General features: G+C 43.5%; 1 protein-coding gene across 2 annotated transcripts in view; it reads right to left on the reverse strand.

Moving 5' to 3' along the window:
- The window catches only part of LOC149202209 (uncharacterized), a 511,066-nt gene that overhangs the window by 226,118 nt on the left and 269,177 nt on the right, over positions 1 to 15,771 (reverse strand). For both annotated transcript variants that reach the window (XM_089403126.1, XM_089403125.1), the window contains exon 8: positions 13,443 to 13,538. In XM_089403126.1, the coding sequence (XP_089259252.1) occupies positions 13,443 to 13,538 (96 nt within the window). The remainder of the gene's footprint in view (positions 1 to 13,442; positions 13,539 to 15,771) is intronic.

The raw sequence follows: 15,771 nt of genomic DNA on the forward strand, positions 1-15,771 counted from the left end.
GACTTGAAAATACAACAAATAATAAACGCACAAAAAGGATTTTTGAATATGATATAAACAAACTGTTTCATAATTATGCATTCAAGACGGGGGATTTTTTTGGTGGGGTGGATAAAATAAAAGAATTCGTACAAATTAAATAACATATTTTTCGTACTCAGATTTTCACTACTACATAATAAAATAAAACCTTCATCTGTTGCATTGGTTTTCCCGCATTGGGTTTTTCTAGGGACTTTTTGTCCAAAACAATGGTGTTAACTTTTATGTGTGTCTGCTAGTATTTTCTCAGTTCCATCGCTATTTATCTCTGCAGTTTTTATTTGTGAAGGTTGTAGTGTGTTGATTTCAATGTTGTCGTAACAATAAACTGAACAATTAATTTATCAGTTAGAAGAAATAATACCAATTGCTGCAATCGGATTCCAGTATTGGAATTTTCACATGGTATCAGAGCGTAAGTGATCAGTCGAAAGCTCAAAACCAAAGGAAAGAATTTCACTGCTCAGAAGGAGCAACTAACCGAAATTCTTGAGAGAGCGCAAATCATTGCCAAGCATGTCGAGTTGCTTGGGGAAGTTCGATTTTTCAGTGCAGTAAAAAGAAAAAGTTTGAATCTCCCAAATCAATGATTCTAGTAGGGAGAGAAAGCTACAGCAACTAAGTTTTTCGCTGAGCAGATTCTTGGTTGGACGCAAAGGGTTTTCCTACAGGTTGCAGAAGTAGAATTTGCGTCGGGTGGAAGAGAAAAGCACACACAACACAAGGAAAATTTTCCTAAGGGAACTTCGAGTCTTGGAAGTTCGAATTTCCAGTTGTAGATTGGCAATAGCAGCTAGCAAAGCCATGCATTCTAGAAGGGAGTGTGAATAGCAGAGCAGCAGTCGAGCACAGGGAAAGAGGGAGTTTTCAACTTGATCAGAAATGGGCACATTGGGGCTGAGAGATCAAGATAGGTTGGAGGGTTCCTCCAACTATCTCATCTAGAAGGCCAGGATGTCCTTCTTGTTGGATGAATATGGCCTAAAGCTCTACATAGGCAGCGTGGTGGCAGTTCCCAAGGATGCGGATCAGCTGAAGGAATACAGGAAGGAGATGGCGTGGGCGAAGTGGTTTATCCTGGATAGAGTTTGGGACCATCTAGTCTCACACATAGCGGGCAAGGATACAACCAAAGAGATGTGGGATGCTCTCGCCACGCTATATCAGGGCACTTCCGAGCAGCGGAAGATGTTCCTGGAGGAGAAGCTGAGATGTATCAAGATGCAGAAGGGGGAAGGCATAGATCCCTTCCTCACCAGGATAATAGAGGTCCAAGACCAGCTTGCAGCTGTTGGGGCAGTGCCTCAACCAACAAAGCTAGTCAAGTTGGCACTGAATAGTGTCTCTGAGGAGTGGCAAGTTTTTGTCCAAAGCATATTGGGCGGAGACAAGCTATCAGAATGGAGCAGGATGTGGTCAGACTTGCAACAGGAGGAGTTGAGGTGAGCTCTCTTAAAGAGCCCCATCAGTAGAAGCAATAGCAGCAAATTGAAGGTGGTGAAGGATGAGGAGAATGTGGCCCTCGCATCAAAGGGTCCCAGTGAGGGGAAGGGGGAGCAGAGAAAGAAGAAGAAGGGCCTGTCAAAGGTCAAGTGTTTCAGATGTGGTGAGCTTGGTCACTACAACACACAGTGTCCTCTCAGGAAGGACAAGTCGAAGAAGTAGGACTAGGAGCCAGCTTTTGCAAAGATCAACAGGTTGTCCTCCAGATTGGAGGAAGTCTTCGTGATGTTCGCAGATATACCTCCAGGAGTGAGGTGGGGAGATTTTGTACTGTAACCCCAGAGAACTACAAAGATTGGGCAGGGTCCTTGTGGAATCCACCTCATGGATAAGTACCTTGCTACAGGGGCCCATAGTATTCAGTAGCAAGATGGACCAGTGGCAGTTGATGCAGTCAGTACCAGAGTGATATTCGCAGACTAGTAGCAGTCAGGTGCTGAGGAGCGCAATGCAGAGTTGGCAGCAGTGTAGAGTGGCACAGTGCAGAGTCAGTAACAACGTAGATTCCTTGGTGGACAATGCAATCGCTAGTAGCAGTGAGACTCGGGAGACAAATAAATCATATTGAACACAGTTGATTTAGTATTTTGGATGCTTCTTAGTTGCAATAGTTGCAGTTGCAACAACAACAGATGAGAGGCAGTTGCAGTGCAGATGCATTGTTGGCAGCAGTATGGAAACGTCAGCAGTAGCACAGATGCAGCAGAACACGTGCAACATCAGAGTTGCACAGTACCTGGTGGGCAACAACAGCTAGACATCAGCAGCGTAACGGAGATGATACAGACACAGAGTGTTGTGGCAGGGTGTGCAACATTAGAACACATTCCTCACTAAGAGGGAGTGTTAGTTTTTGTAGCATCAAATGTGTTCTAGTCACAAAATTTGGTGGGTAGGCTAGAATACATGAGATCTCCAAGGCCCAGAAATCTTTTTGGAAATTCCACCTAAAAGTGACTTAATTAGATTATTAACCAAAATTTTAAGGTTTCCTAAGTATAAACTTAGGAAAACTAGTTAATTAATCAACGTTAATTAAGTCAAGGTGAGAATTATCTAGAAACTCACACGTATCGATTCCAAGATGATCGTAACCATCGACTAAGTTTAAATCTTGGTCGTTGGTGTAATATTCCTAACCCAAAATATTCCTCAAAACCCAGCAATAACTCCAACCAAATATGTGCAAATGATATAATAACCCAGAAGTGATAAAATAACCGTGGAACAGCATACAATAATGTAAATTGGAAATATAAGCAGATACAAGAAATGCAACGAGAAATGCTAAGCCATTTTATTATACTGAGCAATAAAATGAGTGCAAAAGGTGATTAGACAAATGGCACCTCGACTTGCACTAGGCAAGTGAAGAAATACTCTCAAAATGATAAGAATGGCCTCTCTGCGTGGATGTTGCTGCTGCTGGAGAACAACTAATGATTTGGGGCTGCTCCCCTCCTCGGAAAACGCTGAAATTTTGGATTCGGGCTCTACTCAAGAAACCCAGAAAAACACAAAAAGCTTCCCTAGAATGGCCGACATCCGAAAAACACCCTCTTGGGGTTCTGCGCAATTCCCCAATGCCCTGCGCTGCCACTGAAGGAAACCCCTCTATACTCTGCCTGAAACACTGCCTGAAACCCTACCAAAATCCTCCAATGAGACGAGTTGGACCCCTGCTCAATCTCCCAGCATAAATCCACCTGCAAAACCCGAATCCAGCACTACAACCAAAAGGAACTGCGTCTCTCTCCCAGAGCTGCGCAGTCCTCCAAAACGTTGCTAGAACTGCTGCTGGAATGCTGATAAAACTACTGCTGAAATGCCAAGGAAATACCTTGCCCGAGCAGGCACTCGAAGTCCCCCGGGGCTAAGGGTGAGATCTCCGAATGGAGACACTTAATGCACTAAACAGTGTTGCAAACTAGCTAAACAGCCAGCGTGCTCAAAAGTCGAAACGACTAGCTCAAAATGCACATAACTGAATGATCTAAAATGACGGGGCTCCTCTCTATTTTATAGCCTCTGCCTCTCACAATCCCTAGGCTCACCTCCTCCTGCATGCTTCTCCTCTTGCCACGTGTTCTTCCCTCTTGCGCAGTCTCTCCATGTGTCTGCGTGGGATCCATTTTTGCGTCCCCCTTTGGCCCCCTTGGCTCCCCTTTAAGTCACAACGTTGTGCTACGTAGGAAGTGACTTTTTATTCTAAAGTGAGTTATGTCCCCCTTCCTCACTTTTTATTTACAAATAACTATAGAAGGCAAAAATTGAACAAAATCGAATATTCTAATTAGCCATAACTAATTAGGAATATCACAGTCTCCCCCGACAAAATGTTGCTTGTCCTCAAGCAACTGAAGTGATGGATGCTGCAAGATCCTCTCACTCTCCAAAGTGGCATCCTCATCTGGCAAATTCTTCCACCTCACCAAGAATTCCCAGACCGTCCTGCTCTGCAACTGCCTCTCCTTGGTATCAATGATAGCCTCCGGCTGCAATACCAAATGCCCCTCGTCATCCATGAGTGGTAGCTCATCTGTCACTGTCACCTACCCCAATGCCTTTTTCAGGCATGATACATGAAAAACGTTATGAATCTTGCTGCCTTAGGGCAGCTCCAACTCATATGCAACCTGTCCAACCCTACGTATCACCCTATACGGCCCATAAAAGCGGGGCTTGAACTTCTCAACCCCCTTCTGCTTTAGTGACGACTATGGATATGGTTGTAATCGTAGGTAGACCATGTCCCCCACCTCGAACTGTCTCTCCACCCAACCGCTGTCGGCATACAACTTCTGTTGATTCTTTGTTGTAGCCATGTTATTCTTGAGAGCTCAAAGAATATCCTGACTCTCTTGGATCCAAATCTTAGCTCTGGGAGCCTTACTATCACCGACCATCACGTCAGCAAAAGATAAAGGATGATACCCATATAAGGCATAGAATGGTGACATACCAATGGACATGTGATGTGAAGTATTATAGCAGTACTCCCCTAGATGTAGCCACCTCAACCATGCTCGCTGCTACCCACTGACATAGTTACACAAGTAGCCCTCTAGCCCCTTGTTAACTATCTCTATTTGCCCATCCGTCTGTGGGTGATAACTGGTACTCGATGTCAACTCTGTCCCCACCAACCGGAAAAGCTCCTGCCAAAACCCGCCCATGAAACGGTTGTCCCTATCACTGACGATGGTCTTAGGAAGACCATGTAGCCTGAAGATCTCTCTGAAGAACAGCTTGGCCACCTGTGCTATTGTATAATGTGCGGATATGGCAAAGAAATGTGCGTACATCGTCAGCCGATCAATGACGACAAAGATACAATCCTTGCCCTGTACCATGGGCAACCCTGTGATGAAGTACATCGAAATACTCTCCTATTTCCCCTCCGAAATGGGAAGAGGCTGCAATAATCCCACGGGATGGCTCATCTCCCCCTTGTTCCTCTGGCAAACATCACACTCCCTGACATGCTGGAGTACGTCCTCCTTGAGGCTCTTCCATGAGAACCTCTCTCTGATGGCCCTGTAGGTTTTGGTAAACCCCTAATGGCCTACCAATGGTGAGTCATGTGATGCCTGGAGTATCTTCTTCTTGAGCAGAGACCCCTCAGTCAAGAAGATCTGATCCTTGTAATAGATGATCTCATCGATCACCCTGTACCTGTCATCTGCCACCTATCCGTCCAAAACCTCACATGCAAACCTGTCCTTGGAGTACTCTACTAAGAGTCGAGCCCTCCAGTCTGTATCCAAGCTCATAAGAGACAACGTGGCTGGTCTACGTGAAAGGGCATCTGCTACCACGTTGTTCTTACCCTTGACATACTCAATGTCAAAGTCATATGCTTAGATCTTGCTGATCCACTTCTGTTGCCTCTCCTGTAGCTGTTTCTGCTCCAAAAAGAACTTGAGGCTGCTGTGATCAGTCCTCACCCTGAACCTGTTACCCACCAGATACTGCCGGTACTTGGCCAATCCATGCATGATGGCCAACATCTCCTTGTCATATATAGAATACAACCTCTCGTGCAGAAGGAGTTTCTGGCTCTCGAAGGCTATAGGGTGGCCTCCCTGCATCAATACTGCGCCAATCCCCTCTCCCGACGCATCACACTCCAAAACAAAAGGCTGCGTAAAATCTGGCAATGCAAGCACTAGGCAGCTGCTCATAACCTCCTTGAGCCTGTCAAAGGCTCGCTGCGCTGTATCCGACCAACTGAACGCCCCCTTCTTCATCAAATCTGTCAGAGGTGCAGCAAGTTGTGAGAAACCTTTGACGAACTTCCGGTCGTAAGTGCAAATGCCAATGAATCCTCGAAGTTCCATCACGTTTCTCGGCTCTAGCCATTCCGTAATGGCCTTGATCTTCTCCTCCACGACCCTCACTCCGTCCACCCCTATGATGTGTCCCAGATACAACATCTTCGTCAATCCAAACTCACACTTGGAGAGTTTGGCATAGAACTGCTGCTCCTGTAAGATACGCAATACTGTCTCAATGTGTTGGAGATGCTCCTCCCAAGTCCTGCTGTAAATGAGAATATCATCGAAGAATACCAACACAAACTTCCTCAAGTGACTACGGAAGATGTGATTCATGCAGGACTGAAATGTAGCTGGGGCGTTGGTTAGCCCAAAAGGCATAACCAAGAACTCAAAGTGCCCATAGTGACACCTGAAGGCGGTCTTGGGAATGTCCTGCTCCCTCAGGCGAATCTGATGATACTCCGATCTCAAATCAATATTTGAGATGAAATGTGCCCCTCTCAACTCATCCATCAACTCATCGATCGTGGGTATGGGGTACCTGTTCTTCAAGGTCTTCTAGTTCAGGGCCTGTAGTCAATGCACATCCTCAGCGTACCGTCCTTCTTCTTCACCAACACCACAGAAGAAGCAAAAGGACTTGTGCTCGGTCGAATGTGCCCAAGAGCCAACAACTCCTGGAGAGCCCGCTCAATCCCGTCTCGATAGGCCTTGGGATGCCTATAGGGGGTGGTGATCACTGCCTAGATGCCCTGCTCAAGCTCAATAGTGTGTTCAAACCCCCGATCCGGTCACTGTCCTGGTGGAATCTCTCCAAACACTATGGCATATCGATCAAGGATGGACTGGATCTTTGGATGTACCGTCTACCCTGTAGTCCCTGCCTCTGATGCACGCAGCTCCACTGCCCACTCTATGTCTCCGTTCCAAAAGACTGCCTCCATCCGATGAGCCGACACAGTCTGAGGCGGATATGTGTGCTGTCCTCGTATCTTCTCATGCCTCCCTGTCTTCTCATCATCCCACTCCATCTCTAGGGTCTTCCAATCCATCGTGACCTTCCCTAGAGTAATAAGCCACTGAACACCCAGTATCATGTTGGTGTCCGGAATATCGACCACGAAAAAGTGGTCAGTCAATGTGTAGGTGCCCATTGTCACTGAAAGCTCTGGGACATAATGAGCACACGTCATAGTTTGATCTCCTGGGACCAATACTTAAAACCCATCAAAGCTCTCTGTCTGAATACCTCTCCGCTCAACCATCTGTGCATCGATGAAGTTGTGGGTTGCCCCATTGTCAACCAAAATTGGTACGCGCTGGCCACGTACTATCCCTCATACGCACAGCGTCAGATACTTGGGCACTCCTCACAATGCTGCAAAGGCCCCTCCGGTAGGTGCAAATGATGCACCTCCCGCTGCTGCTGGTGGGGGTAGTAAAGGTCCCTGTATGGCATGGCTATCTCCTGCCTCCCCATCATCCTCGTCATCCTCTTCTCCACTACTCTCGGAGAAGACCTCAATAAAATGTACTTTACCAGCAGCACATCTATGTCCCAGTGCCCACGGTTCCTAACATGTGAAGCACAACCGCTTCTTCTTCAGCTCCCTCCTAGCATCATCATCGAGATGTACTCATCCTGGATTCCCCTTTGGAGGTGGAATCCTCACGTCCTTCCCCTTAGACTAGAAAGTCTGTCTCTGGGGGTAAGGTGTCCTGGTCCTGGGTAAGACATCTTGTAAGTCCCGGGTCTTGCTGATAGCGTCCTGGACTGTGGCTGGTCTAGTGGATCGGACTAGACCCTCAAGTGGCTCTGCTAACCCCTCAACATACATATAGACCCTTCGTGCCATGGATAGGTCTGGCACCATCACGGAGACCCTCAAGAAATCTACAATGTAGGTCTCTGGGTTCCCTGTCTGTTTGAGCCTCGTTAGCTCAACAAAATGCTGCTCTGGATCCCTCCGATCAAATCGCTCCATCAGTCGCCTGGTAAACTCGACTTATGTCGTCACTGTGGAGTGCCCCAGTGTAACCATCCCATGAAGCCACCAATCCTGGGCCTCGCCATCCAAATGCAATGTTGCCACCTTGATGGCCTCTGCCTCCAACATCTGGTTAAGCTAGAAATAGATGTCCAGCTTCTCCACCCAAGACTTTGCCGAACTGCTTGATGAGCCATCAAACGTAGGCAAGTGGAATTTACTCGCTGCACAGTGAGTGTCGCCATCATGGTAATGCCGGTACCCCCTGTGATGGTCGCGGGGTCTGTTATCCCGCTGGAGCTAAACAAAATCTCTGAATGAGAGGGCTTCCCTGAACTCCTGCCCATAGGCCTGGTACTCTGCAAAATAATCGCCCATATGTCCGTGTTCTGCCTCCTGCTGGGCTACGGCCCCCGTGTCTGCTCCTAAGAAAGTGGGCATGGTAGAGCGTGTAGGGGCATGTGAGGCCACCTGCTGCGCATTATCGCGCTGCTCTGGCAAGTGATGGCATGCACCTGATCCCTCACCAATCTGAAAAACTCGTGGGCTCTCTCGCTGTCTGGCCTCTACTGCCGTGAATCTCTGCCCCATCATCTCAATCTGCCTCGACAGATCCTGCACTAATTTGAGGAGCATATCCGCAAATCTCTTCCCATCCTCGTCGACCATTTGTTCTGCGTCCACTACTGGCTCTCTCTGTTCTACGTCTACCACAGGCTCCACTTGTTCTGCGTCCACCACAGGAACACAGTCTCCCTCCCCGTAAGTATTCTCCAACTTACGTCCAGTGTCTCTATACCTCCTACCTCTGTAACAAATGTAGGGTTTTTCCCTTGGTGTCATAGATTGCTAGCTCGACAGGCTAAGCCAGATTTATGCTCTGCTACCACTGTAATATTCCTAACCCAGAATATTCCTCAAAACCCAGCAATAACTCCAACCAAATATGTGCAAATGATATAATAACCAAGAAGTGATAAAATAACCGTGGAACAGCATATAATAATGTAAACTGGAAATATAAGCAGATACAAGAAATGCAGTGAGAAATGCTAAGCCATTTTATTATACTGAGCAATAAAATGAGTACAAGAGGTGATTAGACAGATGGCACCTCGACTTGCACAAGGCAAGTGAAGAAATACTACTGCTGCTGCTAGAAAACCACTGATGATCTGGGGCTGCTCCCCTCCTCGGAAAAAGCTGAAATTCTAAATTCAGGCTCTACTCAAGAGACCTAGAAAACCTAGAACGCTGTCCTGGAATGGCTGACCCTCGAAAAACACCCTCTTGGGGTTCTGCGCAGTTCCCCAATGCCCTGCGCTGCCACTGAAGGAAACCCCTCTAGACTCTGCCTGAAACCCTGCCAAAATCCTCCAATGAGACAAGAGCTGGACCCCTGCTCAATCTCCCAGCATAAATCCACCTGCAAAACCCCAATCCAACACTACAACCAAAAGGAACTACGTCTCTCTCCCAGAGTTGCGCAGTCCTCCAAAACGCTGCTAGAACTGTTGCTAGAATGCTGATAAAACCACTGCTGAAATGCCAAGGAAATACCTTGCCCGAGCAGGCACTTAAAGTCCCCCGGGGCTAAGGGTGAGATCTCCGAACGAAGACACTCAATGCACTAAACAGTGTTGCAGACTAGCTAAACAGCCAGCGTGCTCAGAAGTCGAAATGACTAGCTCAAACTCCACATAACTGAATGATCTAAAATGAGGGGGCTCCTCTTTATTTTATAGCCTCTGCCTCTCACAATCCCTAGGCTCACCTCCTCCTACGTGCTTCTCCTCTTGCCACGTGTTCTTCCCTCCTGTGCAGTCTCTCCATTTGTCTGTGTGGGCTCCATTTCTACGTCCCCCTTTGGCCCCCTTGGCTCCCCTTTAAGTCACAATGTTGTGCTACCTAGGAAGTGACTTTTTATTCTAAAGTGAGTTATGTCCCCCTTCCTCACTTTTTATTTACAAATAACTATAGAAGGCAAAAATTGAACAAAATCGAATATTCCAATTAGCCATAGCTAATTAGGAATATTACAGTTGGTGCTCCAACAGTGGATTATAAGAGGAAGCTAATGGGCACTTGGAGAATACACTTGAGAACACCAGAAATTCAATTTCCTTGGAAGATCGATTTCCAGAGGAGTAGCAGTCATCTGTCGGAGAGCCAGAAATCGAAGCAGTGAGTGAGGGGCAGGGACAGTGAATCCATAGTAGATTTTCTAGATCCAGAGAGGTAGCAACAAGTGACAGAAGTGATCCACACAGAAGTAGCGCAAAGACTACGCAGAGGCTGAGTAGTTTGATTTAGCTCAGGAGGAGGTTGATTCAGTTTCCAAAGGCCAGGAAAGTCTTCCAGAATGCTAGAGAGTCACTTCCAGCAGTAGAGACAGGCTAGACAGTTTGCTCAGAGGTAGTATCGAGCCACACGTGTGAGGGCCAGCGTAGAAGGGCTCACGCTGGGGTTTGGACGACCAGTTTTATGTAGAAACCAGTGCCAGGATTGCTTGTGGGGTGAGAGAATTTTTCTCTCTAATTATTTCTATCAGATACTTGCTGATTGGATTGCCAGATGGGCATACATTGATTGTACTCAGATTTTCACTACTACATAATAAAATAAAACCTTCATCTGCTATACTGGTTTTCCCGCATTGGGTTTTTCCGGGGACTTTTTGTCCAAAAACAATGGGGTTAATTTTTATGTGTGCTAGCATTTCTCAGTTCCAGCACTATTTATTTCCGCAGTTTTTATTTGTGAAGGTTGCAGTGCGTTTATTTCGATGTTGTCGTAGCAATAAACTAAATAATGAATTTATCAGTTAGAATAAATAATACCAGTTGCTGCAATAAAATTTTGGTATTTGAATTTTCACACTGTTAACCACCGGGCACTAGACACTAGGTACTGCTAACCACTGGGCACTGTTAACCATCAGGCACCGCTGACCACCGAGCACTGCTAACCATTGAGCACTGCTAACCACCGGGCACTAGACACTAGGTACTGCTAACCACTGGGCACTACTAACCACTAGGCACTGGGCACTACTAACCATCAAGCATTGTTGACCACTAGGCACTACTAACCACCGAGCACTGCTAACCACTGGACACTGGGCACCGGTCACTCCTAACCATTGGGCACGTTGACCGTGTCACTGGGCCATAAGGGCCATACCACCGTAGGCTCTCAAGCCATACCAACCGTGGGCTTACTGAGCCATACCAACCGTGGGAAAACTAGGCCACACCAACCGAGGGTTCACTAGACCATACCAACCGAAGGTTCATTAGGCCATACCATTGGGCCATGTGGGCCATACACTGTTGGGCCATGAGAGCCATATACCACTAGGCCATGCGAGCCGAAAAACGAGCGAGTGCCATATATGATGCAATACAGAAATCTTATGCGAGAGTTATTACAACACGATGTCATTGAGAGAATTCAACGATGCAGTTCATAAAGTAATGATGCCACATATATATACAGGGTGTCAATGCCATACATATAAATAGAGTATCGATGCCACAACCAAGGGTTCACTAGACCATACCAACCGAAGGTTCATTAGGCCATACCATTGGGCCATGTGGGCCATACACTGTTGGGCCATGAGAGCCATATACTGCTAGGCCATGCGAGCCGACAAACAAGCGAGTGCCATATATGATGCAATACAGAAATCTTATGCGAGAGTTATTACAACATGATGTGATTGAGAGAATTCAACGGTGCAGTTCATAAAGTAATGATGCCACATATATATACAGGGTGTCAATGCCATACATATAAATAGAGTATCGATGCCATAAAGTAACGATGCCACATGAGTGTCAATGACATACATATAAACAGAGTATTGAAGCCAAGAGTGACGATGCCACATAGAGTATCGATGCCATACATATAAACAGAGTGTCGATCCTCATATATATAAATAGTGAGTGCGCTGCCATACACACAGTGAATACAATACCAACAGAGATGCGAGACTGTCATACTACCAGAGATGTGATATACCAACAGAGATGCGAAACTAACAAAAATGTGAAACAGAGATGCAAGACTGTGCGATACTGTTGTAATGAGAACATAACGTAGACTTGCGAGAGAAAAGAACAAGCGTAATCCTGAAGCTTAGGAGCGAGAGCAAAGTCTTGTAGAAAATGTGAAATCCTGATTCCTGTAAGCAATACAAGAGAAGACTCTTCCACAGGAACCTTCGAACCTTAGAATTTCAGAGATCCAACAACCAAACAGAATTCTTTGAGATAGAATGATGGGATTTATATATACATTGTCATGTATTGATTAGGGTACTTCATACAAAGAGCCAATCTGTACGTTTTGGAGGAAAATTTAAATTTTGCTCACAGATATAAATTTGCCTAAAGTAATAATTTTGTTCAATATCATTTCTCATGAGACGCAAGGGTTTGCTCCAGGGGACATAGGGTTTCCCTTGGGAAAATTCGTCCCAAGGCTGCCAAATTTTAACAGCCAAGACTATACGTGTCTACAATAGCAAAAACTTATCACCTCCTTTGCAAAAAATGATTCCCTGGCCCCTAAACTGAATGCAAGCTGATCCACTTTGGGTGCTGAATTCCAAAGGTTTACTTGCTTGAATGAGTTTTGATCAGACAAGTGTCTTACAAACTTAGAATTTTTTATTGGTTAGTAATATATCAAGGGTCACTATAGCATGACTTGCCAAGAGTGCTTTCACAGATGACAAGTGCCTTACATGTTCCAAACTGAGTCACTCAAGCATATCTTTAGGAGTTATATTTTTTGTGCCAATGATGGAGACATGTTCAGCATAAGTTCTCATTTAAGCTTCAACACAGTATTCATTGGGGAGTATCTTAGCATGTAGCATTGTACATTGCTTGCAGCTTTGTTTTCTCTTTGGAAAATCCATTGCAAGTGTTTTTGATGGTTTTATTTGTTCTGAGTCCTGACCCTACTTTGCAAACTTACTGCTAGAGGAGGTATGTGCCAGGATCAAAGCCAAAGCTCATTTGCTTATCCAATATGCTGAAAATGTATCTATGTTGTTATACGCTGAGTATATTGCAGCATTGGTTGCAATAACATTACTAGTACTCGCATATAAATAGTAGTTTGTGTCTCTGTGTGTATAAAAGGCTTACAAACTGTGTACAATGTGAGAGGCACTCGAATATATTTGCATGGTAAAGAAATTCTCAAAGGAGGACTGAAATTAGCATGCAATAGTTCACCAAAAATTAGAAACATGCTAGATGCAGTCAAGCAACAAATTTTAATGGTGAAAATTTTAAATGTTTGACTTGAAGACTCCAGATCCTTCATTATCATTGTATAGAATAGCAAACTCAATATGGCTTCCTACATATGTTTCATTTAAGTTTCAATATTCACTTGGGTTGGCTTAGAAGCATATATTTTAATTGCTTGAAATCATAATCACCAAAAACACACCTTTGCCAAAAAGGTTTGATGCCTTAATCATGTAAGTATATGTTATCCATTCCCGTTTGCATAAATATAATGAAATTAAAATTCCAAAACATGCCATCTTTGTGAAAGGGAATATGAGCAGAAAAATGCAATTCAACTGAGCTGAATAAATTACCTTTTCTCCATTTATCCTAGATCGTAAATCATCTGCTACAGAACAAATCACCTTTACCTCTTCCCCAACTGATGAGAAAAGCGTCTCAATTTCATCCTACATAAAAAAACATTATGTACAAGATTCAATCCATGTGCAAGTACTATAACAGGAGCTATTAAATAAGTGTTCAAAAACCAACTAGAATGAACATATGTTTACATTTCGGATAAATACCCTAGTATGTATGGTTCTGGCTCTGTAATCCATTTAGATGTATATGTTTTTTGTTATGAATAGATCAGAAAATGCATACTTATCTTTAACTACTCTAATTCAACATCTACAAACCAGTTGACTTGTTGGAGTAAAGAAACCAATAATAAAGATCATTGTGTAATACCAGTGTTGCGGGGGAGCGCCCCCCCACCCCTCGATCCCACTCCCAATCCGCGCTCTGGGCAGGAGCAACTCGGGAGCAGGTCAGGAGCGCGCTCCCTAAAAAAAAAAAACACTCCCTGCCTTTTCGGGAGCGTTTAGCCTTTTTTGCAAAAACATTTTTGCAGTAATGTTCCAAATGCAATTTTTTTTCAAAGAAACAAATAAGTTTTGAGTGGGGCAACTTAATGATCAAGCCTATGGCCCTAGATTTGATATGCGATTCATGGTAATGTTAAAGTGACATTCTCCTTAATCTTCATTTTCATCCTTTTACTTAAATTTTTAACATTACCATGAAATGACTCGGGATGTTTGAGAGTGGTTCCGACCTCATTGGATTTCATATGGAGAAAGTAGAATTTTAGATTTCATTCAAAATCCAGCAGACTTGTTAGTTTTTCAGGATTGCAATGTTTCCATTGAATTTTGTCATGTATTAGGGTATGGAACTCGTATTTAATCAAGAGCACCAATCTCTCTATGTACCTTGATGTTAGTGACACTGGTTGTCGAACTCCTCTATCATGACCCTCCTAAAAATGTACGCATCACTCAAACAAAATCTTGACTTGACATGCTATGCTTTTTCTATCTTATGTTAATGATTAGAGGGTGATATTAATGACAAAGATCCCTATACAAATACAGAGGTAATGACAAAGATACCTCTGGATATTAATGCTTAGAGGGTGATATTAATGACAAATACCTGATTTTCCAACAAGACTAAAAAATTAGACATTTCTCGTGGTGGCAAGAGGCCCAAGCATAAGCAATAGATAATAGATTTACTTGTCTTTTCTAGTTTCTAGTAGTTTTTATAACTATTGACTCTTTCATATTTATTATGATATATTTTTAAACAATATATAACAATTTAAGTTTGAAGTTGGCAATTATAACTCATTAGTAATGAATTATGAATATGATGCTTCATGAAAGTTGAAAGTTGTTTCATTTCATTTTAGAACATTTCATTTCATGTTAGATATTATTTGGTGTAATGGTTACACTTAGCTTACAAGTACAACTTTGGTGATCAATGATGATAAATGTTATATATTGAATTTTGAAAGCTCGAAACTTTAAGATTGATGAATCACGAGACTCAATATGTTGTATGTTACTATGTTACTAACTTGTGGACGTGGTTGATGAAGATTATAACTTCTAGATGATTGTTGTTATATGGTTCAATCTATGTTTTTTTATGTTTTTTATATCTAATTCATAATTCTACATGTTTTTGTTGACATATATGTATCAAAATATAAAAATATAAAAAAAATATATATTATATAAAAAACGCTCCGGGATTTGCTCCCAAACCAGGAGCTTCGCTTGCGGACCGTTTTCGCTCCCGCTCCCAAGTAACACTATGTAATACAATGACCTTATTGTTAGCAACAAACAATATTAAACTTAATACACATGACAAAAGTATCGACGCTGATAATTAGATTATCACAAGGCATATACCATATCCCAAATTAAACACTTTTTCAATTCATATTTCTTTTCTATATAGTTGTTCCTTGGTTCAAAAAATATGTTAGTCTGTTTTCTGCATTAACGGAGTTAGTTAGACCTTAATACATGTGGTCATACAACTAAATTTTCCGTCACATTACAAGCACCAAAAACATAATCACACAAATATGTGTAGACCTAAGCAATATAATGATATCCAACAAAAGAATATGTCCAAATGAAGCAACATCTAGCCAATCTAATGAACAAAAAAGGTAGGCGCCAATTGGACTCAAAACTACAATCCAATAGCGAGCAACTCCTAGAACCTATAAGATAATGTGAAAAATAAAATAGATTAAAGCAATTGAATGTGCTGTAGGAGCATCTTACCTCCAAGCCAAAATACATATTGACTAAAGATAAGGGTTTTTCATTT

The sequence above is a fragment of the Pinus tabuliformis genome, chromosome 2_1 (genome assembly GCF_031772625.1).
Source record: "Pinus tabuliformis cultivar Carrire ecotype Pingquan chromosome 2_1, CPIR1, whole genome shotgun sequence".
NCBI classification, from domain to species: Eukaryota; Viridiplantae; Streptophyta; class Pinopsida; order Pinales; family Pinaceae; genus Pinus; species Pinus tabuliformis.